At 43.5% G+C, this 27,260-nt stretch overlaps 1 protein-coding gene across 1 annotated transcript; it reads right to left on the bottom strand.

Moving 5' to 3' along the window:
* Positions 1–1,802: 1,802 nt before the first annotated feature.
* On the bottom strand, positions 1,803–26,894 carry MMP20 (matrix metallopeptidase 20). Its single transcript, XM_054974900.1, has 10 exons — positions 26,805–26,894; positions 23,991–24,235; positions 15,853–16,001; positions 12,274–12,399; positions 11,023–11,184; positions 10,104–10,245; positions 9,669–9,802; positions 6,705–6,861; positions 3,444–3,547; positions 1,803–1,903 (listed from the first exon to the last, which is right to left on the bottom strand). Exons 2-10 carry the CDS (start codon positions 24,182–24,184, stop codon positions 1,803–1,805), a joined length of 1,269 nt encoding a protein of 422 aa, XP_054830875.1. The 5' UTR covers positions 24,185–24,235; positions 26,805–26,894.
* Positions 26,895–27,260: the final 366 nt, after the last annotated feature.

Raw genomic sequence — 27,260 nt, 5'->3', positions numbered from 1 at the left:
GACAAGTTTGAACAAATAAAGTGAAGAAAAAATAACTGTTTTTATTTAAGTTATATATTTTTGATGCTAACACTTTATTGACATTAAAATATACATAAACAACTGGGCCTGGCAGCCGGGCTTTAGGAGTTTCTGTCAGTTATGAAGAAGTTACAGATTTTCCATTCCATTCATAGGGCAGCCTCATCTTGCAAGGAAAGCTGGTGGCAGCCGTGATCCAGCCAGTCTCTGAACATATTTGTTTTAACAGGAAAGTGCTTAAATGTTAAAACAAATAGGTGCATTTTTTTATTTGTAATAGACACACACTGCTTTTAGGATATAGATTTCTGCGAACTCCAGAAGGGAGTATCTGAAGAAGGGAGCTTTGACTCTTGAAAGCTTATACCCTGAAAATCTTGTTGGTCTCTAAGGTGCTACTGGACTCTAATCCTATTGCAAACTCTGTGTTTGCTGGGGGGGGGGGGAGAGAAAAAGTTTTAAAGGAATGAGGGATACAAAAGCCAAAATAGTAAAAAGAAGTGGTGCCCAGATATCTGAAACAAAACAGAATTCAGGTAGCACTTTGCATTGTAGCGGCTCAAAATGGTTACCTTACAATGTTTAATTCTTTCATTGTCTCTGTTCCATTTATCCATGGGACTTTACATCTATGAATGTAAACTATTTATTTATGTCATTTACTTTCATTTGCTTTATTCATTTCCATGGAAATCCAAAGTGCCATAGAACATTATCCCTATAAAAGACAGCAGGAATACGGTACAGAGTGATGAGATCAAAACTTCCCTATAGGCCTCCTCAAATGCAAACATCTTGAGACAAGCCAGAGTGGGAATGGCCCCTAGGGACAAACAACATGTTACATTGGAGAGCAGCAACTGGATTCACTGATGTGTATAATTTTTACCCTGATTAAATGAGGACATTTCACATAAACCCATTTAACTGATAGCCATTACAGGCATGATCCAACCTGAGCAAAGCACTTTTAATCACTACTGATTTCAATGGAAGAATGTTAAGCACATAACTTGACTCCCTCATCAAAGACCTTTGAGGTCCTTAACATTGGCTGGCTCATGTCCAAGTTGTGTAGAATGGTCAGAGCTGGTCAGAGGTCTCCATGCTCCAGAGGTGGTCTCACTTGACAGCTGAAACCAACACATTATACCCCAGTCATACATCTCCTCCCCTGGGACAGTAAAATTAGGGTCTGTTAAAGATAAAATAATGTTGAAGGGGGAGACACTATTTTTACATGAGCAATGCCAATTGGTGTGGTCCTTGCACAAAGTAGAGTGTGCTTCCTTAAGAGAACTGTTCCATGGGACAGAGTTGCTTTATTGCATTAAGAAATTATGCCAAAATGAGTAGCCTCTCCTGACAATTCTGCATTCCCTAAAAAGATTTATCAGAACAATAAGAGGAGCCAGGTTTTATGATAGAGAAGTGAGAATTCAATTCTAATGTCTGGGCATCAACGAAAGGGTTTTGCAATTGTTATACTGAGAACAGAACAGCAGGAATGTATATTGAGAATCAGGGACTTCTTAATACTTAGCATTTATAGCGCTTTCAATGTTTGGAGTGTTCAAAGTTCATACATATAAAAGCTATGAATTCAGGGATTTTAAATCTTTCTAAAATGCCATGGTATCGCTGGTTTGACTGGGTTTTGCTTTCTGTACTTTGTCATTGTGTTTTGGAAGAAGGAAGTGAGAGTCTTTGGTTGTGTCTCACATGCTCCTAAGTTTTCGGTATCTTCAGACTCATTGTGACTATCCAATGTCTGCTTCAGTTCAGCAACCCACCCAGGAGCTAGATTTCACAATGTTCACAACCTCTTCCTTTTCTTTGTCATATTTGTAGGCTTTAGGACCCAGAAAGAAATAAATGAATCCTAAAAATAAGAAAAAAAAGAAAGGAAACGAAGGAAACGAAAATTACCACTACTAGTTCAAAGATGTAGGATTAATAAAATCTCAGCCTACCTTTGTGTGATTGTATTATCAGGCCTGTTTCCACCCACTAATTTTATTGATTTATTAATTCAATTGTCATTATTTCTTGGAATATTGTTATGGGATAATACTGAGGAATATCACCAATAAAAACAGAATATCACTGATTAAAATGATCATAATAATATCTCCTATAAAAATACAAAATCATTTACATCTGTAAAACTGTATGAAATAGCAAACCATATACACAATAGCCAGAAAACTTAACTATCAAAAGCCATTTTCAGCCATTTTGAGCCCATTTCGGCCCAAATGATGATAATAATCTCTCCTATAAAAATACAAAATCATTTACATCTGTAAAACTGTATGAAATAACACAAACCATATACACAATAGCCAGAAAACTTAACTATCAAAAGCCATTTTCGGCCATTTTGGGCCCAAAACAGCCTGACGAGGTCCTGGCTGTTTTGGCCCCGATCCAGGTCCAAAATGGCCACTTTCAGCCATTTGGGCCATTTTCTGCCAGGATCAGGGCCAGAACTGCTGGGATCTGGTCGGTGCCATGTGGGAGAACCCTCCCCTGCCCAGCACTGATCTGGTCCAGGCTGTTTCAGCCATGATCTGGGTCCAAACACAGTCCAAATGACCATTTTTGGCCATTTGGGGCCTTTTTTGGTTGGGTCAGGAGCAAAACTGCCAGGATTTGGTTGGTGCCTGGTGGGGGATCTCTACCCTGCCTGGCACTGACCCAATCCAGGCCATTTTGGGCCTGTTTTGGCCTGGATTGGGGGCAAAACGGCCCCGATCGGGCCACTGCCAGGTGGGGGAACACTCTCCCATCTGACAGCAGCTGAATCCTTGCCATTTTGACCCAATCAAGGGGTGCAGCATATGCTAATGAGTTATGCTAATAAGTTCCTGCCATTCTTTTTCTACGAAATGACCCCTGATCCACACTATGATATTCCCAAATACTATGAATGGATGTGAAAGTTGGACAATGAAGAAAGCTGACCAGAAGAAAATTGATTCATTTGGAAGGTGGTGCTGGAGGAGAATTTTGTGGATACCGTGGATGGCCAAAAAGGCAAATATGTGGGTACTAGATCAAATCATGCCTGAATTCTCCCTAAATTCTAAAATGACTAAAGTAAGGCTATTGTACTTTGGTGACATCATGAGAAGAAAAGATTCACTGGAAAAGACAATAATGCTAGGAAAAGTAAAAGGCAGTAGGTGGAGAGGAAGACCTAAAACAGGATAGCTTGACTCAATGAAGGAACCAATGTCCACCAGTTTGCAAGATCTGAGGAAGTCTATTAACAATAGGACATTTGGGAGGTTTTTTGTTCTTTGGGTCGCCATAGGTTGGAGGCAACTTGACAGTACATAACACACACACACACACACACACACACACACTCACACACCTTGCGATATAAAAATGAAATTACTTGGAGGAATACTCACCGTTCACCTCCACTGCAGCATCTATTCTGCCGTTGATTCCTGAAAACTCATCCTCAATGCTCTTTGGATAGTCTGTTTCAATTTTTCTTTCAACTTCATCAAAGCTTTTAAGAGAGAGGAGTGTCATAGAGGGAAATTTCCTGTCTATATACATTGGTTGGTTCCAGTGACCCCCCCACCCTTACTGGGTACAATGATTTCCTTTTGTTAAGTCTTCCTCCAATGGAACAACAACAACAACAACAACAACAACAACAACAACAACAACAACAACAACAACAACAACAACAACAACAACAACATTCAATTTATATTCCGCCCTTCAGGACAACTTAATGCCCACTCAGAGTGGTTTACAAAGTATGCTATTATTATCCCCACAACAAAACACCATGTGAGGTGGGTGGGGCTGAGAGAGCTCCAGAGAGCTGTGACTAGCCCAAGGTCACCCAGCTGGCTTCAAGTGGGGAATCAAACCCAGCTCTACAGATTAGAGTCCCGTGCTCTTAACTACTACACCAAACTGGCTCTCGAAGTATATCTTTTTTGGAAAAGTCTTATTCTATCAAAGGCATACTTCATGGAAGAGCATCTCTGGATCCAACATGGTAGAAGAGAGTAACTGGGTCCAACTCATTATCAATTTATTAGTATAGTTAGGCTTTAACACTCATTTAAGATAGTGACACAATATGCAAGATCTTCCTGGAACAGCAGTCACATTTCACTGATTCATAGCTACTCTTGAGCAGGCATAAGGATTGACTGGCTGGAGATGGCCAATTTTGGCATCTGGTTGTGCAAATAAAAACACAGGATGAACACTGATAGGCTAGACCAAGAGTTTAGCTAGTCCAGCATTATTTTTCCCCCAGTCAGATGTGCTCACAAGTTGAGCAGGAAGGAAGGGATAATCACCCTTGTTGGCTGAGCTCAACATCTGAAATCCAGAGGCATATACCCTCTCTGTGCACAGAGACTTTACTTAGTTATAATGGCTACTAGTGGTCTATAGATCTTTCCTCCATGAATTTGCCTAATCCTTTTCTAAGGCCATCTAAGGCAGTGGCCATCATCATATTTGCCACAAACTGTGTCGTTGTGTAATGAAACACTTACAATTGTTTATGTGTGGGTGGGGGAATGAATTTCCCACTTCTTCTTTGTTACTCCTCTGTAGATTTTGTGTGTTCCCCTTTGCATATCTTATAATTTCCTTTGAGAATTCCTGTAATTAGTTTTGGAGTCTGAACATGCACACTTCCTTCCATTTGTTTCATTGTCTTCCAGGAAGGCTGGTTCTCTGGCAAAGCCACCCAAGCAACTCTTTGGGATGGCATCATGGCATGGTCGAAAGGGTCCCACTTAGAGATGGGCACGAACCAGGAAAAAAATGAACCATGTGGTTCAAGGTTCGTTGCATTTCACGAACCATGAACCACAAACTTTCACGAACCTGCCCCAGATTGCAAACCAGTTCATTTGGTTCGTGAAAATGTCACACCCCAGACAGCAAATTGTCACTTTTGGGTCAGCAGAAGGTCACTTCTGGGTTAGCAGAAGGTCTGTAGGAAGTCCATCTCTTGTTGCCTAGGAAACTGATTGATCGGCGCCAGGCTGTCTGCTGTGACGAACCAAAAACTGAACCAAATGAACCAGCCTAAAGTTTGTGGTGGTTCGTCAGAAATGGGCTCTGATGAACCGCTGGTTTGTGAACCACGAACTGACCCAGTTTGTCATGAACTTTGGTTCATATTTTGGTTCATGCCCATCTCTCGTCCCAATGCACTGCTGGGGCTCATCTTGCTGTTGGCCTCAGCAGCACAGGAAGAAGCAATGGGGGGTGACCAAATACTTCAAACTAACCTTCTTTGCAGTTGAGTGGTGGTAGAAAATGCCATCATGGCACAGCTGACTTATGGCAACCCCTTCTGGGGTTTTCAAGCCACGAGACAAACAGAGGTGGTTTGCCATGAAGTCTCCCTCCCTCTTGCAGGTCTCCCATCCAATTACAAACCAAGGCCAACCCTGCTTAGCTTCTGATATCATGTGAGATTGGGTTTGCCTGGGCTATCTATGTTAGGGCTTGCAGTTGAGTGTTAACTACTGAATTAGGTTTTTTTTCTTTTAAAGTTAATGGAAAGCTCAGCAAATGGCAATTAAGCTTTTATATTGTGAGTAAAAATCTACTGATGAAAAATTCATGTAGAGGTAGAAAACAGACGGATGGAACACCAGAGCAATTCAAAGGCTTTATAGCTTCACCCCAAATATCCTGATCCAGGTGTAGTTAGACAGATCTATTGAGATTCATTCAGTGTGACCGGAGTGTCTGTAAACTCGCAAAAGAAAAAAAAGCACGTAGGAGGGAAGATATTTTGCATGCACAAAAGAAAATTTATGAGCAATTGTTTCTTGCTCTTATTTAATTATACATAGTTGAATCCATTTTCATTTTAACTGAATCTGTCAAGCACTTGGAAGTCAGCTTGGAGACTGTTTAACTGGATTTGGTTCAGCAGCAAAGAATGTCTGTATATTAGCAATGAGGGACAATGATTGAAGAAAAATGACTTAATTTCACCTCTTCCCTCACAGCTTGTCTCAGTGGAAAGGGGGAAAGAGGCAGATATTTCTTGATATCCCACTGCAGTTTAGGCTTACCAGTTACCCAGATCCCCATCTCCCATCTTCCCCTCTCAAGAAACTGATGAAAAAAGGCCCCAATAGTGATACTCCAGGAATTTCCACTAATCTCTATGGTCTTTACCATAGAAAGTAGGGGAAATTCCTAGAGCATCACTTGGAAGTAACACCACATGCTTCCAAAACTCCACCCTTCCCAGGCACTGCCACCTCTAAGGGCGCAGCTACAAGTGACGAATGACACTTGAACAGCAAGTGTATTTCTCCCTGTTCACTTGTGCTCCACTCAATCCACTTGCCGTTCAAGTGTCATTTGTCACTTGTAGCTTGGCCCTGTGTCTCCTATTTGCCTACACAGTGTTGGGAACCCCATTAAAGCCCTCTCCTCTATCCTGTGGCACATTTGCTTTTCAGGTTTTCATGATTTTCAGAGATGTGTTTTATTACAAATATCAGAAGAATGTAAAGACAGGGAAAGAATCACTCTTCCAACACCTTCTGTGAATTTTTCTGGTGGAGCCAACTCAGAGCTGTCAGTCTACCACCAATCACCTTTATCTGAGAGACCTGAGTTCTACTATTAACCGTTTTATTAAGAGGCAATAATAAAGGAACCTGTAGTATTCGTCTCCTACAAAGAAGAGTGTCTTCCTTTCATCCTTCAGGTAGACAGCTGCATCTATGTGCTGCACATCCCTGGAAAACCCAAAGTCTGCAATTGTCCGAGGGGGTCCCTGAATTTGGAACCCACGAGTTGTCCAGTAGTGAGGCCCTGGCAAACAGAAGAAATAACGATTCATTCCCTTGCCATGCATTTGCAGCCTGAATTCCTTTGCCTCTTACGTGCAGATCTACGTCTCATGGCACCCAAAGTGAAACCCACTGAAACCTCTCACTGGCACTCAATATAAGCTCTTCATCAATTGATTTTTATTTAAACTAATCATAGAGTGTCTGTGTAACCTAGTGTGTTGTAAGTTTTTTTAACCAATGGAGGAAATTACTAACACAATTTAATTGCAAGTTTAATTGGGAAGTAGTGGTTTGAATCCAGACTGGTGTTTCTGCAGGTGCAAAGACTTCAGCCCATAAAATGCAACTTTCTCACCACCTCCCTCCTGCAGCAGCCCCAAATATCCCCTGAACTCCAGTTCCCAAGTACAGGATTTCAGGGTGTATTTTGGGATGCGGTGGCAAGGGGAGGATGGGAAAATGGTGCTTTATGGGCATCAATCCATGCAGCTGCAGGAACAGCTAGTCTGTATTCAAGCTGGAGTTCCTCTCCTGCCTTGAAAGCTGCATTTGTGTAAGGTTGTGGGTAGGGAATCTCGAACTCCACAAAACTCAAAATTTCTTTCTGTTGGTGTTACTGCAAGAGTTTGCCAGAAGAGGGAGCTCTCTGCTGTACTGCAGCACCAGGACTAAGCTACTCACTCAATATTCTTATGCAGCAGGCAGGCAGGTCTTAAAAACCATACCTGGGAAACATGAATCCAGGAAAAAATTCCGTGCCTTGAACAGCCATGTAGCTTTGAGGAGGTCTCTTTCTTATATCCAATGCCCTTTCAGGATGGTATACTCCAATTAACCTCTACATATGTAATTGGGTACTGCCTGCTGATGAATGCTCTTACTTGGGAGTTTCCATGCTGCTAAACGTGTCATGGAAATTAGTTACGCTTCATTTCAGATAGATTTCATCTGTGTGCTCAGCTTTATGCTTTTTTTAAAAAAAATTCTGCTATCATTCCCAGCTTTATCTGTTTCCCTGATTGTTTTAATCTGTTGTTCATTACTGTACTTTATTCAGTGGATGTCCTAACTGTTGATGATATTATATTTTCACTCACAGTGTGTAATCTACCTAGGATCAAAGTGAGAAACAATAACAACAACAGTAACAATAACAACAATTTTGTTATTAACTGTAGCTCTTTTGGCTTAACAATGGCTTATTAAACCTGTTTTTATGGAAGACCTGGCACAGCTGAAAAAAGGGAGAGTCCAGCACTCGGGGCAGCCACAATACATTGTAGGAACTGCCCCCCAGAACTCATAAGTGAAGCAAATTCCTTATTGAGTTTCCATGAGGTTATATATTATATAAACTCCCCTTTTCAATGAGTTTTTAACATAATTTAACAAGTTTTACTTGGGAAGGTTTTCAAAAGAGTTTGACTAATGAGATATTTTTTTGGACTGCTACGAAACTGTCTTGAACTTTGAACCATTTTATATTGTTGATTTATTAGTTTCATATTTATTAATTATGGTTTGTTAACCAGAACTAGGGGCTCTACATCTCTTAAATGAATGGAAGGAGGAATGTGTGGCTGGTGAGATAAGTTCATCCTAGAGGTTCACAAGACAGGCCTTGGTTACGATTACCCATTGCTCTTCAGTGAGTGATGGTGCAGGTATGTGAAGACTTGCCGGCCTCCAGGTGGGCCCTGGAGATCTTGCAGAACTACAACTGATCTCCAGACTACAGAGATCAGTTCCCCTTGGGGGAACGGCTGCTTTGGAGGGTGGACTCTATGGTATTATAACCTGCTGAGATTCCTCCCTCCCCAAACCCCTCCCTCCCCAGCAATGGTGTAGCATGGCTTGGCAGTGCCCGGGGCAACTCCCGGTAGAAGGTGGTGCCCCTGGCACCACACACATTCACGTTTGGCATGTGTGCACTCCCAGGACTGCACAATGATGTCACTTCTGGGAAGTGATGTCATTGTGCAGGGCAGGGCCGCCCCCCAGCAGCACTCCCGCGATTTGGGCTCGCCTCCCCACTCCATATCAGGCAGCCCTCTGTGGCAGTGACCTGCAGCATCGCCAGCAGCTCAGCGTGCTCCTCAGCTGCAAGATGGCCAGCTTGGTGTCCAGCGAGCTGGTTGCCCTGTTGGTATGGCAGGTGGCCAGGGCACCATGGGTGGCCTCCTGTGAAGAGAGCACAGGCTCTCTTCAGTGCGGCATCCCCTAAAAATTATGTGCCCAGGGTGACCACCACCCCTCTTGCCCCCCCATGCTACGCCACTGCTTCCCAGGTCCCACCCCCAAATTTCCAGGAACTTGCCAAGCCTGAAGTTAGCAATCCTAGAGTCAGTGTTCCTCTCTCCTCCCTTCATACTGCAGTTTTTAATTGTATGTATTATGCTGTCTTTATTTCATTGTTCTCTAATTGTGAAGTCCAGTTCATTGGGTGTATTCTTTTGTTTTAGTTCATTGTTGTTTAGTTGTGTGATCCAGTTTTATTGTATTGTTTATTGCATTACTTTTATAATCCTGTAATCCACCCTGAGGCTCAATGAGAAAGGCAATGCAATAAATAAAGTAGATAAATAAAATCATGTGTGGAGGGGGAAAGCAAGATTAAAAAAAATAATCATGGGTCTACCAGCATCATTTCCAATTTGGCCCCCAGTAGTTTTCTGAAAAATTTGCTTATTCCTCATCTGTTAAAAAAATAAAAATGGCAAATGGGGTATGCCTGAAGCCAATATTGAAATGATGACTAATCCTTGTCATAACTATTTTTTGGAATAAACTTCAGTCAGACCACAAATGTTTTCAAAAGTGACCAACCCTTAAAAAAATAAGCGACTCCTCTCTCAGCTACTTCGTAGGCAGCATCGACGTTTGACATGAGCTGAGGGAAAGAGCTTGTGATGGCAAGTGGCTGCACACTTTTTAGCTGAGCTTGTCTTCTCCAGAAGACCCTGTTGAGGAGAGAAGACCCAATGTCATTTCAACAATTTCCCTGGAAGTGACATCACAGTGCACACGATGTCATGGCCTCCCACATGTTCCCATTCTCAAAGCTCTCACTGGTTGCCAGACTCAACTTGGCAACCCTACCTCTGAAGAAGGTTAGGCTGGAGGAGAGCGACTAGCCCAAGTAAGCTTCATAGCAGAGACCAAATTGGACTATGCTGATGCTCTGTCTTACTGATATATATATTTTAATGGAAAATGAGACATGCTGTTCTGAGTGCAGATTTGATCAACTGGACCAGTTACCTATCCTTGAAGAAAAGAAGTTCTTTCCCCAGCACTGTGACTGCATCAAATGAGACTCTGGAGTCACAATGGTCTGGATCAACTGGAGTTGGTGGTTTGGGAAGAGGTTGATGATGGACCTTGGATCCGGATTGCCGTGACCCTGGAATACCACACACAACACAACCAGTTTTACTAATAAGGGCACTCGATGCTTAATTCTAGTACTGATTTCTTCTTCGTTTTTTGGGTAACAATTGTATACATACTGTCTAGTTCAAATATATGCCTTGAATCAGATTTAGTGTTTCCAGTCTTTGAATTTTGTCACAAGATATGCCTTTGTAGGAAACAATTTGTTTCAACAAATAGTAGTTACTAGCCCTCATGATAGCAGAGGAAAAAATGGAAATGCGAGCGGAAGGCCAATGAACTTTAAAAAACACAGTTTTATATACTTGTTAAATATTTTTTAAATGTCATTATCCTCAGGAGGTTTTTTAAGGGGGTGAATTAAGATATTTCAGCATTTGTGCTGAGAAGATTATATGAAAAATAAATATGCCTTGCATGTGGTTTTTTAATGCAAAAAAGTCCAGTAATAATTATTATGTCATTAAATAATTATTAAATCATCATTAAATGATGTCTGTGTGAACTAGGCCTTGATTTTCCTAAAACCTGATTATATTAATTGTAGGTTTTTAACCTACAATAAACCTGCATTAACACTAAATGAAATATAGCATATATCAACACACTGAGGAAAGGGAAAAGCAGGTATCTGGAGATATAATACATAAATGGTATAAGTAAGTAAGTCCAAAATGTATTCATTAGATCTAGATGGTTATCTAGATGGCAAACAGTGGGGGAATAAACAGAAGGAACTGAAAGAATCAGGGAAGAAAAGATATGGACAAGCAAGAATTATAATTACCATACAGTGCCTGGATCCCTTTCACGTCATCTTTGGGGAGACGGAAGCCAAAGGGATGCTGGTATTTGTACGTGGGATACATTAAAGCTGACGGGTCAGACGAATGGGCAAGGCCCAGTGCGTGGCCAAATTCATGAGCAGCAACCGTGAATAGGTTAAATCCTATGCAAGAAAACAAAATGCTTCACATAAGCAGACACTTCTGTCTAAAATAAAAGGACATGAGCAAGAACTCATTAAGCTGAGTTCTACTGAATCAGCCCATTGGTCTGTCAAGGTACATCTTTACTTTGACTGGCCATAGGTCTCCAGGAGACATCTGTCACATCCTACCTGCTCTTTTAAAGTGGGAATGTCAGGAATTTAACCAGGGATCTTTTGCATGCAAAACAGATACCACAGTAGTTGTCTCAGAGCAGAACAAACAACGAAAGGTAAGTTCTACAGACTTCCGTGTACCATTCCTAGTCATGTCGTGGTCTGGTCATCTTTGTTTAGTTGGATGCTTGCAAATGAACAATGATGGTCAACTGATGTTTCTTCAGTGGGTTCCAGTGGCTGATGGAAGGTTCTTCAGAGGTTTGTGATCTCTAAGCCCGGGCATTCTTACCAGCCCAAATGGGGTTGAGAACCATTGATCTTGTCTTTGCATGTGTGCTTGCATTTTTGTACGTGCATATATCTAGCTAGCAACTTTGTTTTTCTTTTATTTGTTTGGTATTCTGTATTATTTCCCCATCTATAGGTCTTTCCCAAAATATTTGTGTTATTTAGTATGCACGCTTAGGAAAAAAAAATGATACAATCTATTTATCTGGTCTGGAGAAAACTTGTACATGGTCCGGCTGCTCCTGATGTGAAGGCGGATGGGTGGGAGGGAGAGTGAGGCTTATTTCCCTGATGTGTACACCACATGCATGACATAAATTGTAAAAGAGAATACAAAGACTGACTTGGAGTAGTATGTCAAATATTGGATTTGTTTAATATTGATACAAGATACTGTAATTTGTATTTTCCAAGTGATGGCAGCAAGAAGACCTACCAAAGCTCATAGGTTTAGGTTCAGACTCCTAACATAGGTGTGCAGTACTGGGTTCTAGAGAGTTGGGGGGTAAAGTGGCCAGTGTTAGGGCATTCATTGCAACAATAAGTTCTCTTTCTGTGCATAAGCAAATAAATTATATTCATTTTTGTTCCAAATGGTCCCTTCAAGGTGCATTCATGTGCATTAGGAAATTGTACTCCTACCATTCACGCCCATTGTCCACTTCTCAGCGTTATCAAAATGAGTGTCTCCACCCAATCCTTCTCCAGGTGCGAAAGCATGCGCCAGAGTCCCCCGGGGCCCATCAAATGGGTAAGAATCCCCATGATCTAACAAAAAGCACAAGGACAGAACATTATTTCAGAATTGTTATGGCTAGAATAGCAATTAGGACGGTAGTGTTTGAACTGCATGATGTCTTTGCATCCTGCTGTTTCCAGGGAAACTGGCAATTATTGCAGCACTGCAGCAGAAATGACAGCAATTGCAGAATTCTACATGCAAAGCTGAAAGACAGAGCTCCGTTAGGACGATAGTTCAGCATGTGGACAGTGATTGGTTTTTAAGCTGACTTTGTCTGATTTGGATAGGAAGAAGACAGCAAGGAAAGTATGTAAATTACATTTCCTCCCCTCTCCTCACATGTCCTCAGCCACATAGAATCAAGCTACAGGTGACACAGTTCATGTGGTGGGTCCGCGCAAGTTTACTTGGGAAGTGTAGTCAGAGACTGTTTCCCCATAGCAACTGAGTCGGCAGTGAAGCTCCAGCCACTTGGCTCCTCTCCTCTCTCTTGCCTGCTCCTGGGAGCTGGGGGAGTTTTGCGAGGAGGCTGAGCTGTGGCGCAGAGGCCTAGCTGGCTGCAGCAGTGGTGGGGCTGCTTCTTCCTGCCTGCCTGCCTGCCTTCCCTCCTCACTTGTAGGAGCTGGGGCTCTCTTGCGCACAGGTGGACAGATGTGCCTGCTGCAGGGTGGGGAGAGCAGCCACACGGCAGGGCAAAGATGGAGCCAAGCAGGTGCAATGTTGTGCTCCACTCCCGTATCAGGAGGCACTGGCAACGGCACTCTGGTCCTGCACAGCTGCAGTGGCCCGCGGGAGGAGGAGCACGTGCTACCCGCCGCTGCTTCTCCATCACTGCTTCCAATCCAGAAGGTGCTCCTGCACTCCTGCCACTACCGCCGCAGCCACCCCCTCCAGCCATGCTGCACTCATAAGCCGCCATGCACAGGCTCTGGGCATATAAAGGGTGGCTGAAGCTTCACCGCCGCCGCAGCTGCTACAGGAGGGAGGGAGACTCCAACTGCACTTCCCAGCTAAACTTGTGGGGCCAATCAAGTGCACTTCACGTAAACCGCATCACTTGTAGCTTGACTCATAGTCTTCCCCGTAGACACTCAGTCCTTACCTTTCTTAGAGTCTCCTGCAGGCTGCACATCCCCATCAGAGAACCTAGTAGGGCTTGCATCGTGGTAGGTTGAGGGACTCTTGTCCTCCTCACCTTTTCATTTTAACACTTGAAAAGGGGATAAACAAGAGTGCCTTGGCCTGCTGTGCTGCAGGTTCAGGCCCGATCAGGACAGGGCCGCGCCAGCATTTTTAAATCCCTTTAAAATGGCGGCAGTGTCCACAGGCCAGATCTGTGGATGCCATCACATTTAGTTTGGCCCTAAATTATCTGCCATTCATAGCGTCCTTGTATTTTTTTCATAATGAAAAAGACATGTACAATGATGGCACTATATATTTAAATGCTGGCTTTACATCTGGAGGGTGCAACTGCTAGCGCAGGCACGACTGACATCTATTTTATATCTTTGACCAAGGCCCCATCTGAGTGTTGCCTGGATGCTACAGCCAAGTAGCTAAAGAAGAACAAGCTAAAGTTTAATCCAGACAAGACGGAGGTGATGCTGGTTGGAAAAGTTGATGTCTTGAGAGGGATGACTTTATTAAATGGGCTCCCTATGACTTTGGCGGGTTTATGGGCATTATTGAGGGCAGCCTTGTGAATGGAGAAGCAGGTTGGTGTTGTTGTTAGGGATGCGTTCTTTCAATTATGGCTGATTCCGCACACGTTGGATAATGCACTTTCAATGCACATTATCAATCGTATGAGGTGGATTTTTTGTTCCGCACACAAAAAAATCCGTTCCAAATGATCTAGAAAGAGGATTGGAAGTGCATTATCCAACGTGTGCAGAATCGCTCACTGTCTCGCTTAGAAATTGATCAGAAATGTAGCTCAGAAATTCAATTACATCTAGCTCAGAAATCCATCTCCTGAATAAGCTGATTTAGCTTTAGATTTAGGCTGCTGAAAGAAGAGCAAACGAAACCATCTCTGCCCACGTTTACAAAAAGCTGCAAGGTGGAACTATTTAGAAGGGACTATGGGTATTTAATTATTGTTTATTGTTAATGTTATTTATGGAACCTGATAATATTTATTCATTTATTTAGAAGATGTATTTATTTACTTACAGAATTTATATTCTGCCTTTCTATACTCATCAAAGCCACCAAGATGGCTAACTGATTAAAAACATACACAATAAAAAAAATCTTTAAAACCATATATATATATTATGTATCTGCTACCTCAGAGACTTGCTCGAGACAGCTTAATAATAAAACAATAAAAACAAGGCAATTAAAAACAAAAAAGCCGAAGCCATTAAAAAAATCCAGTCTATAATAACATCATCATAATAACATTCAATTTATATACTGCCATTCAGAACAACTTAACACCCACTCAGAGTGGTTCACAAAGTATGTTATCATTATCCCCACAACAACAATCACCCTGTGAGATGGGTAGGGCTGAGAGAGCTCTGAGAGAGCTGTGACTGCCCCAAGGTCACCCGGCTGGCTTCAAGCGGAGGAGTGGGGAATCAAACCCAGTTCTCTAGATTAGAGTCCTGCGCTCTTAACCACTACACAAAACAGCATAAAGAAACAGCGAGTAGCCTAAACGATACTGATAAAACAGTACTCAGGGCAGAAGCAGGCCATGAGGTGGTCCTTTGGGTACCATAGCCCCCAGTGGTTTATTGCCTGGAAATATATGGGCAGCCAGTGCAGCTTTTTCAGTACAAGAGAGATACCTTTCCTCTATCTCTCCTCTTATAATAACCTTGTTGCTGCATTTTGGACCATTTGAGGTTTCTGAAAAGTTTTCAAAGGCAGCCCCAAATACACTGGAATACAGTAGTCTAACTTGCTATCCTGTGTATTTATTAATGCAATGGTTTTAATATTCCTGGTTTTAATATTCCTTCTTTTCTTTTAAACTAAGAAAAGGTATAGAAACCACTCTAAGTGATTCAGAAAAGTGCTATATAAATATTTTAAATAAAACAAGTAGTGTCCATATTACCAATGGACATCGGGAGATAGTAGTGGACCCTTGAAAGGATATCAAAAGGAGAGGAGCAAGACCCTTGCCAATGCCAGGGCTTCCCCTTCCTGTGCCTTTGATGCTGCTGTCTGGGGCACCCAGGGTCTTCCCTTTCCACCCCTACCAGAATGGTCACCTGAGCACAATTGGGCAAACGCCTTCATCGTTTCTGTGCTGCTCCTGAAATATCACCAAAGGGATGTACTTTTTTGCAACATGTAATGCTCCCCGAAATTCATGTTTGGGCTCAGCTCTAGCCATATGAACTCTTCCACATGTTGAAACTTAGTCGCTATAAATCTCTAGTGAATATTCGTTTCATTGCTTTACAGAAACGAAATGTTCCACACTGAAGTCTGTCGCCTTTGATTCGAACAATTACCTCCACTTTGGAAGGATATCATGATATCGGCTTCTCCTGTGCTTGCCTTGACAAACTTCAACGGGGCAGCACTACTCCATGCTTTCAGCCCCATCTCCACAGCCTTGTCAACTTCTGCATGACTCAGAGTGGACGTATATTTTGATACTCTGGAAAAATAAGTACGGTTTAGAAAGTACATGTACAACTATGGGAATAAAAGTGAAACCATTTCCAGTACATAAAAGGAAGAAAATGTAATAGTTTGCTCTTCAAAACAAAAGGTACACGCTCCTCAAAAGAGCTGGAGTGCAGATTGTTTCCTGTGAAACAGCCTCCATTTGGAGACTCCATGCTGGAGTACCCTTTCTGATTTACAACACAATCCTAAACAGAGTTGCTCCAGTCTAAGCCCATTAATTTCAATGGGCTTAGATTGGTGTAACTCTGTTTAGGATTGCAATGTCAAACTAGCAGCAAGCAAGACTGAATGCAAGATGAACTTGCCCCAAATGTATGTGTTATGTGCTTTTATATTTCCGGTTTTTATTGCTCGTTTTTTAGAGCTGTTAATGTTAATGTCTTTGTGGTTTATGATGTCACCGTTTATGTTGTGAGCTGCCTTGAGTGTCTCTATGACATTTATTTTTTAAAATAAATAAGTACATAAATAAAATAAATATATAAGAAAGGAAGATCTGAAAGCCTGTTTGGGTGTACTCAGGCAATGCATTTTTTAAAACAAAACAGATCAAACTTTCAGATTACACAGAGTAAATCAACACTATTGATGGGACATTCGAATAGACAGTATAATAAGGTATAGATTTCAGAAATTTGAAAATAAGCAGAAATCTGATACAGAGGTAATACAGTGATGAAACAAAACAAGGAATTTGACATGACATATTAAACAATGTAGAAACTACTCAGTAGGAACTACTCTCTGTCCATTTATCAAAGCATTTCTCTGAACCATTTCCTTACAGTACAACCTTATCACCTGTGTAAAAAAGCCCTTGTGAATAATTTGATTTTACATAGTTTATGGAAAGTTGGGAGAGTGAAAGCTTTCCTGACTTCTTCAGACTGGCTGTTCCCATACTGGCTGATTCCGCACACGTTGGATAATGCACTTTCAATGCACTTTATCAATTGTTTGAGGTGGATTTTTTTCCCTGCACACAAAAAAATCCGTTCCAAATGATCTATAAAGAGGATTGGAAGTGCATTATCCAAAGTGTGCAGAATCACTCCAAGTGAGGGGCCGCTACTACATGTATGGGCAGCTGTTGATTTTCTCATTTGCAGGGTGGCATGTGCAGGTTTGGATGAGCAAACCTGCCATAGTGCAAGAAGTGGTATCATACACATGAAGGGCTAAAACCTTGAATTGGGCCTGGTAACTGATGAGTCTGACCTAGATAGCTCAGGTGAGCCTGATCTCACCAGATCTCAGAAGCTAAGTTGGTTCAGCCTTGGTTGGTAATTGGATAGAAGACCTCCAAAGAAGACCAGAGTTGCAGAGGCAGCAATGGCAAACCACCTCTCTTAGTCTCTTGCCACAAAACCCCCAACATTGGTTGCCATAAGTCAGCTATGGCTTGAGGGTACTTTCCACTGCCAACTGATGGGTAGCCAGTTGAGTGACTACAGAATGGAAGTAATATGAATGTTCCCAGGGGTCATTTTGTAGAAAAAGAGCTGGAGGAACTTATTAGAATAACTCATTAGCATATGCCACGCCCCTTGACATCACCAGAATATGTCATTGCCATAACTGATTTGCATATGCCACACCCCCTGACATCATCTATCCTGGCTGTTTGGGACCCAATCCTAGACATTCAGGGCTGAAATTGGGCCCAAAATGGCAAAAAGGGGCTGAAAATGGCCAAAAAGGGGCCGAAAATGGTCAGGATCGGGCTGCTGCTGAGCAGGAGAGTGATCCACCACCCATCAGAGGCCCAATCCGGGCTGTTTTGGCCCCAATCCAGGCCGAAACAGGCAAAAATGGCCGAGAGTCAGGTGGGCGGGGCCACCTGACATGTGACCTCTTTGGGGAACTGCCGGAACTGCGTTCCTGTGCGTTCCCCCTCGAAATGAGCCCTGAATGTTCCTGATAATAATATCGACCTGCAGTGTTCTGCATCAACTGGACTGTCTGAGTTGACTTTGAGGGGAGATCTATGTAGAGTCCATTATAGTAATCAAGTCTCGATGCTACCATAACAACAACAACAACATTTGATTTATATACTGCCCTTCAGGACAACTTAACACCCCTCAGAGTGGTTTACAATAAATGCTATTATTATCCCTAAAGCAACAATCATCCTGTGAGGTGGGTGGGGCTGAGAGAGCTCTTAGAAGCTGTGACTGACCCAAGGTCCCCTAGCTGGCTTCAAGTGGAGGAGTGGGGAATTAAACCCGGTTCTCCAGATTAGACTCCTGCTGCTCATAACCACTACACCAAACTGGATCTCGTGGATCCAGATTCAGGTGGCACGTTCAAAGCAAGAGGTGGCACAGGGAAGTTGTACAAGCTCTCTATGTTCTGAGATATGGTATGAAGCCAGCCATCAATGGGCTTTGCAAAGTGGGACTTCCTTGCTTCCCTCTTCTGCTGTGGCCCCCTGAAGTTTCATTTCTGGGGAGCAGTGGACCCACAGGAGAAGCATAAGAGAAAAAGTGGTGATCTGCAGGGGGAGGAAATCACTGCCACCGTTTTCAAAGACTCAAGTACCATTAAGATTTTAGAACTGCTTGGTTGGATGCATTCCATTGGCATGGTTCAGATGTAGTGGTGACTCATTGTTCGCCACTGTGTGAATGCATCTTGGAGAACCTGGGTGGGGGAATCTCAAGAGGATGGTTCCCAGTCTGTTATCACAAGGAAGCATAAACTACGGGTTGGATCCAGGCAGCCCACTCAATCCCACAGCCACTGACCCATATGATTTTTGTCCATCGAGGTCACATGATCCCCAGCATTGCCCTTTCAGTGGTCAAAATGGACCTTCTCTTTTCCTTTTCACCAGTCAAAAGGCTGGTCAGACTCAGCCCTTGAGTTTTGCCTGTTTGAAGTGTAAGGGTAAACGATCACTGGTGGTGGAGTGTGCCCTCAATTCAGAGTTGACTTATAGTGACCCCTGGTGGGGTTTTCATGGCAAAAGATTAACAGAGGTGGTTTGCCATTGCTTGCCTGTGCAGCCCTGGGCTTCATTGGAAGTCTTCCATCTCATTACTAACCAAGGCTGGCCCTGCTTAGCTTCTGAGATCTGACAAGATCCTGGGCTATTCTGGGCAGAGTGAAATGATGACTACAAAACCCAAAATATTGGTTTGTGTGAACAGAGATGAAGGCAAGGAGGAAGCACAAAGCCTGAAGATCCCACAGGCATGGAAGAGCAAGCCATAGTTGCTGACGCATCTCTGTTTGGGTGAGTCCATGTGTCAACTGAGATCTTCAGCTGCTCCACCCTCCCCTTTTTTTGGCAGGGGGTGTCTTCATTGGGCAAGTGTGATCCTCCTTGGCTAAAATACATGTCTTTTATGTGGCAGCTATTCCACTCTGTTGGTTGGAGGAGGCAGGTAAGGTTCTTACTCTCTAGATTTTGGAAATTAAAGCAAGAACTCTCCAATTAAGCATTAGAGTATTCTTTAACATTAAGACTGGACTTGTGACTGGGTCAATTTAACCATTTGAAAAACTACTAGTTAAATTGTTGCAGTGAGGGCTGTATGGTTTTTGTGAAGTTTGATTTGATGTTTTGCATCACTTGGGGATATTTTCATTTAATAATAATAATAACATTCGATTTATAATACCGCCCTTCAGGACAACTTAATGCCCACTCAGAGCGGTTTACAAAGTGTTATTATTACCCCACAACAATCACCCTGTGAGGTGGGTGGGGCTAAGAGAGCTCAAGAGAACTGTGACTCGCCCAAGGTCACCCAGCTGGCTTTGTGGAGGAGTGGGGAATCAAACCCGGCTCTCCAGATTAGAGTCCCGTGCTCTTAACCACTACACCAAACTTTGCTACTGGCTTTGAGCAGTGCTGTAAAGCAGCAGATACATTGTTAGCCAAATAAATAAATCGAGCAATGGAAGTTTTGCAGTGGGAAACGACAGTCATCAGGTCCACTCCATTTAGTGGAAGACCTTGCTTTCATGGAATCCTAGAGCTGGAAGGGGCCTTATAGACCATCTAGTCCAACCCCCTGCTTAATGCAGGAACAGCTTAAAGCATCCCCAACAAGTATTCATCCAGCCACTCCTTGAAGACTGCCAATGAGGGAGAACCCACCACATCGCTAGGCAGCCGATTACACTGCTGGATTACTCTTAGCCTGACGAAGTTTTTCCTAATGTCCAGCCAGGACTTTCGCTCCTGTAATTTAAACCCACTGTTTTGAGTCCTATCCTCTGTTGCCAACAGGAACTGCTCCCTTCCCTCCTCTAAGAGACAGCCTTTTAAATACTTAAAGAGAACAATCCTGTTTCCCCTCAGCTTCCTCGTCTCCAAACTGAACATTCCCAGGTCCCTCAGTCTTTCCTCGTAGGGTTCGTTCTCCGAGCCCCTGATCATCCTAATTGCTCTCTTGTGCACCCGTTCCAATTTGTCCACATCTTTTTGAAGTGAGGCCTCCAGAACTGCACACAATACTCCAGGTGGAGTGTGCGATTGGTTTTCCATATGAATAGCTCCACCTAGTGGATCAAATGCCAATGCCAGAAGCTTTGGACATTTATTTTGTTCATAATGTCTCCTGCTCTTCCTTCATGGAACACTGGGGCCTCACCTCAGTTTCTTCACAACAGCCCTGTCAGGTAACAACAACAACAACAACAACAACAACAACAACAACAACAACAACAACATTAGATTTATATACCACCCTTCAGGACAACTTAACACCCACTCAGAGCGGTTTACAAAGTTATTATTATCCCCACAACAATAATCACCCTGTGAAGTGGGTGGGTCTGAGAGAGCTCTAAGATAGCTGTGACCAACCCAAGGTCACTCAACTGGCTTCAAGTGGAGGAGTGGGAAATCAAACCCGGTTCTCCAGATTAGAGTCCCACGCTCTTAACCACTACCCCCAACTGGCTCTAAACTACCAAACAAGTAGCTTAGTGATGAGTGATCCACCATCACTTCATGTACGAGCAAGGATTTTAACCCAGACCTCCCTAGACCAAGGTAACAATCATAAGCAGGTCTACTTGGAAGTTAGTCCGGGAAATTCAATTGGGATTACTCCCAGGAAAGTGTCTTTAGGATTGTTTCCCAAGTCCGGCAATCTACCCAGACTATACTGACTTAACACCATATGCATTCACCATGTCAGACAGCCATTTTCATATGCTCACAAAACTATTAACCATGCATAGGAAGACATGCCTGGTCCCCATTTCTATAAGACATTCCACATTACAAAACAAACAACTTTCCCCCAATTTTGCCTGAATTGTCATATAGACTTCCTACAAGCATTCTGACAAAGGGAGCTTGACTCTTGAAAACTTATACCCTGGAAATCTGGTTGGTCTTTAAGACGACACTTGCTTTTCTACAACCATCCAGATATTCTTCTGTAAAGTCCTGTAATACAAGTACCAATGTGGTGTTCCATCTAGATCAAGGCTTTATTTTTAAAGATATTGTAAAGCAATGGGAGCAATATCAATAGCTTTTGGAGTTATGTAAGAGTAATTTTTAAAACATTATTAATGTAGATGTATGCATGAATCTACATAAAGGGAAAATACACCATTAAAATCCATAAATGAGACTTCCCAATTAAAAGCAGTCAAAAGAAGCTCAGAAATGAAACAAATCTATCCTATAATATAAAAGGGTAAGCATGTTCCTGACAACTTAGTTCCTACCCTGGTTAACCTCCAGAGGGCGCTGCTGTGGAAGGAATCCCAGATGAGGCAGCTTGTCCTTCCAGAGAGTGCGCCATGGTGGAAAGCCCAGGCTGGGATCAGGAGTGGAGCAGATGGCAATGACCACCCCCTGACTTCACCCAGTGGGGATCAGTAGAGCGGGTGGCAATGCCTGCCCCCTTCACCCAGCTGGGATCAGAAGCAGAGCAGGCTGCAATGCCTGACCCCTGCCGTCACCCAGCTGGGATCAGGAGTGGAGCAGGCGGCAATGCCCAACCCCTGCTATCACCTAGCTGGAATCAGAAGCGGAGCAGGTGGCAATGTCCACCATCCCTTCACCCAGCTGGGATCAGGAGCAGAGCAGATGGCAATGCCCACTTGCTGCCTTCACCCAGCTGGGATCAGGAGCAGAGCAGGCGGCAATGCCCCCCACTTCACCAGCTGAGATCAGGCGCAGAGCAGAAGGCAATGTCCAACCTCTCTTCACCCGTCCAAGATTAGGAGTGGAGAAGGTGGCAATGCCCACCCCCCGCCTTCACCTAGCTGGGATGAAGTGCGGAGCAAGAGGCAATGCCCACCCTCCCTTCACCCACTCAGGATAAGGAGCGGAGTAGGTGGCAACACCTCCCTTCACCCGGCCAGGATCAGTCGCAGAGGAGGATGCAATGCTCACCAGCCTGCCCTCCCCTTTCTAGAGCCCATTGTATTTTTTCCCACAACAGGCTTTGTTACTAGTGTATTCATATTTACCTACAATCGAATGCAACATTGTTCATCTTCTGTGCACCAAAATCCTCTAAAGCTGCTAGTAAGTACCACAACAAATATTACGCAAAGGTTATCTATTTGACTTTCAAATGCCATATGTTGTGCAGTGCCATTCTGAGCAGAGTTGCATCCTCCTAAGGACCAAACAAGACATTCAAGGTTTTAAAGAAGGAAATAACCTCCCTCAGTGTTTCCAGTGTGGAAAAATGGCCTGGGGGGAGGGAGGGAGAAACCCTTGATCCCCCCCACCATCGGTATACCAAGCCCATTTGGGCTCTCCTTTATTGTTAAAAAGCCTTTCCTAGCAGCTGCTCTGTGGCTGTGGGGAACCCAAGCTGGGTCTTGGGAACCCAGACCAAACTCTTTAAAAAACTGAACATCTAGTCTGGCCCTAAGGCGTGGCTGTATGCAGGGCTCTTCACCTTGCAGCCAATGTGCAAACTCAGCCCACGTTTAACAGCCTACTGCATGACTGGATTGAATGGCAAACTGGGCACTGGCTGAAGCAATTCTGCTCATTTAAAACACAGGGCTGGTTGTGTGTAGGGGTGTGCAAAATGGAACAAATGAGCCAAAAATACACACATGTGCATGTTGCACATGTGCATGTTGCACATGAGCGCATTTTATCTTTGGTGCCTCCTAGACAATGGCACTGGCATTGGCATTGAGTGGCTGGCTGGTCCTCATAGGAATCGGTTTGCAAATGTCTTCCTTTGCACCAAGGAGGGGAGCAGCAGATGGCATGCTGCTGTCAGTGTAGTCACCCCCGCCAATCCCTTTCTGTGTGCTCTTATGCACAATGCAAGGAAAGGCCAGCAAGCAACATGCAATGTCCATGTGGGCATGCACACATGACTCTGAGGAGGAAGGAGTCTCCTCTCCAGTCTCCAAGTCCTGGGCTGCTGTAAAGGCTCATGTTATGTAGATTAGGGTGAAAATTGTACGTAATACATTATTAAGGGAGAGAAGCACCGAAGAGTACCCAGGCACGTAAACAGGTTGCTGCCTGTTCAACAACCTTCTTCTACTGCTGTCCTTTGGGTGCCATCACTATAACTAAAGAAGTCCTCACAAGATAACAGGTTGAGAAGTACCAAGAGGACTTTACCCTACCCCCCAAGACTTCTGTCTTTCTGGACACTTCTGATTAAAAGTTTTAACCCTGGGTTAAATCATGTGGGGAACAGTAACACTGGGCCCAGTTGCACACGTGCAAACCCTTATTTGTTAGTTTTCTTACTTAATGGTTTGGCAGCAACTATTTGCTGCCTCTTTTATAGGATTGCTTGAAAGGAAGTAATGATGGACAATGAGATGGGGGCTCCCCCCCCCCAGATCCTATATGCAGAAGTCTGTTATGATGAGGAACACTTGTGAAAATAAATGTGCCGATTGTGGAGGAATGCGAAGGCAGAAACCAAAACGTCAGATAAATTCAGTAATTCTAAAAATCTCATTTCAAGCACCTTTGATGTCAACTTATTACCTGTATGTCAATGTGTTTTTTTCCCACTTGGGTTCTCCTGGGAAGAGGCGATAGTTTGCAACATCTGGGACGCCACACCGAGGCCTCTTGATGACATCCATGGTGCTGTAGTCCAGCTTCCCCGTCACTTGCAAGCCAAAGAAAGCCTGCATTTGCTTAATTTTCCTTGTCACGGAATTGCCACCCGCTGTCATTTCTCCAACCGTGTGTTCTCCTTTTGGTGTGTAATACTTGTCAAGGTATTCCTAAATTAGAGAAAGGCAAGGAAATCTATTTCTCTATACTATTATTTTGATATGTGCAACTATTGAAGAGAAAAAACATGCATGACATGTTCTCTTTCTTCCTCCCTCACAGTAAAAAAAAATGCTACTAATTTCAATATCTAATTGATATGCTTTAGTGGTATCTCTGCCCTGCCCTGGATAGCCCAGGCAAGTCCGATCTTGTCAGGTCTCAGAAACTAAGCAGGAGCAGCCTTGGCTAGTAATTGGAGGCAGTGCCGGATCTAGGGTTGCCAGCACCCAGGGCAACCCAAGTCTGACATTCCCCCATAATGTCATCACGCAGGGGCCCAGAGGCATGCCGCCCATGTGGCAAGCTGGCTGCCCCGGTGGCGGGGCAGGTGAATGGCATGGGCGGCCTCCGAGCCCTCCACTCAGCTGCCTGCGCAGCTGCTGCCAGCTCCAGTGCGCTCCCAGCAACTGGCAGCCACGCCCAGTGCCTCCTCTTTGGAGGTGCTGGGGGCAGACTACACCCTCTGCGCCCCCACTCCCAACGATCCGGCCCTGATTGGAGGGGATACTCCAAGCGTTGCTATGCAGAGCCTGGCAATGGCAAACCACCTCTGTTAGTCTTTTGCCTTGAAAACCCCACCATGGCTCACTATAAGTCAGCTATGACTTGATGGCACTCTCCACTACCAGTAATATCCCCAGTCTGCCACCCAGAGCAATTATGGACCATTTGGCATCCAAGATCATTTTCTATCAGGGTAGAATCTGGCTGCCAGCCCGTGGACAGCAGTGAGGCCCACAGCTACAACCAGACCCCCTCATTGTTACTGTTTTGTTCTCACCAATGTGGGGTGTCACAGATGCCCACTTGCAGCTGGCCAAGGGCGTCCTGAGTAAGGGTATGGCCCTTAAGGCAGTCAGCTAGTACTACTGACTGTTGGCCTTGTACATTCAAAGTGAAGTATTGTGCAGTTGTTTTTTAACAACCTGGACATCCCCTGTTCAAATCTCCACTCAGCCGTGAAGCTCCACACCTTGGGTTAGTCACTTAGTCACTTTCTCTCAGCCTGATGTGCCACCCTGAGCTGTGAGGGCAAAATACAGGAGGATAGAATTATGTACACTTCTCTGAGCTCCTTAATTGTTGGGTGGAGTGGGCAACTCCAGCTTGGGAAATTCCTGAATGGTTTTTTTTTGGGGGGGGGGGAGGGTGCCTGTGGGGGTGGAGTTTGAGGAGGAAGCAGAGATGCAATAAAGCCTGCCCTCCAAAGCTGCTGTTTCCTCCAGATAATCTCATCTCTGTAGTCTGGAGATCAGTGGTAAATCCGGGAGAACTCCAGGCCCCTTCAGAAGACTGGTAATACTAATAAAGGGTGAGATTAAAATGTGATAGGTAGAGAGAAAGTATCATATAACATAGTTTGTGCCATTCCAACACTGAGATGCTGCAGCTACCTTAGTGAAAATATTTAAGCTTGTCAGATATACTAGGGAGAAGCTATTTAGTTTTGGAAAATTCGCTATTGCAATGTTTTGGGAGCCATTGTTTTAGGTTCCGTGTGTTACCCAAAAAACTCACTGCGCTATAATGAAGAATAAACAACTTTCTGGAGACAAATTCACAGAATCTTTTTTGTAGGGGAAAGTCAAGGGAAGGTTTTCTTTTCTCAAAATCATCAATATATACTACATGAGGAAACAAGAAATGGGAACCATGTGGTATCTGCTTGTGAGCTAAACACAAAAAGAAGGAAAGAGTCCTAAAAAAACAGATGCAAAGCCAAGACCTAAAAGGTTCAAGAGGCAGAATATAACAAACTGTATCCATAATGTGTCGTTCAAGATAACACAACACCTTGGAATAATAAAGATAGGTTACGCAGGAGTGAAATTACCAAGGTGTAGGTGCAAACGCTAGGTATACTATCCATGCAAAATAACAAATATGCTCAGTTGTTGAGTATATACAAATAGTAAATCATGAAAGATGAACCGATGGAGAAATCCTGAGTACACGCTTGTTTATTCTCACAATATAACATAATGCTGCTTCCCTTCCTCTGCATGTGTCTGAGTATCTGTGCGGATGAGTTAAACTGAGTTTACCAATAGCCGTATGTTATTAAAAATCCATGCAATTCCAACCACCATATGGTAACATTTTAAATGACTGTAGATCTGTCTCTACTCTGCGATTGCAGTTCTCAAGAGCTATATACAAAGTTTACAGTTTCAGAAATCCAAAGCTGCCAATTACCTGGGAGAAGCAAAAAGCAAAAGGTATATATATCCATCCATTCCTTACCACTACAAATATGATCCAAAGCACTGTTTAGTTGAAAGTAACTCCTATGAACCTCAGAAAAACTTACTTCAAAGAGTCGAATATGTATATTTACTAGAAGGAGAACTTCGCTACATGCAGTGGGACTGACTCCCAAAACTAGTGAAATTCTAAGCAGAGTTACTCCGGTCTAAGCCCATTGGAATTCATACGCTTAGACTGGAGTAACTCTGCTTAGAATTTCATTGTAAGTGCCTATGGAATCACCAGTAAAACGTGCAAAGCATCACGCACCTGTGCAATGTAGAAGTCTCTCCAGCCGGATGTTCGTGGCAATGCAAAAAGTGCGGGTGCAGCAGTTGTATACTTCAGAGAAAGGACCAGAAGCAAAGGTGGGCAAAACATATAAAAGAGCTCCATTTCTTCTCAAATGTACAGGAATGGGTTGATAAGACCAGGCAGAAGGACCCTCTCCCCCTTTTATAGAGAGAGCAGCTGGTTTGGGAATTCAAAGCCAAAGTGACTCATGTCTCAGAAGGTAATTACACAGCTTAAAAGTTTTGATGAAGGGGTAACACACTAGCACTTAGATATAGGAAAAGCTGAATTCCTCCCAACTTAGAAAAATCGGCAAAAAGAAGGAAGCGTTGTATAATGCCAGAAAAACTAGTTAAATACTGTACTATACAGTTTCTAAATTAGCCTTGTGTGACATGGCCTCATTTCTATGCTTATTCAAATAATGCACCA

The sequence above is a fragment of the Eublepharis macularius genome, chromosome 3 (genome assembly GCF_028583425.1).
Source record: "Eublepharis macularius isolate TG4126 chromosome 3, MPM_Emac_v1.0, whole genome shotgun sequence".
Classification (NCBI taxonomy): domain Eukaryota; kingdom Metazoa; phylum Chordata; class Lepidosauria; order Squamata; family Eublepharidae; genus Eublepharis; species Eublepharis macularius.
The sequence above is the reverse complement of the archived record's forward strand: the minus strand, read 5'-3'. Positions and strand labels throughout refer to the sequence as shown.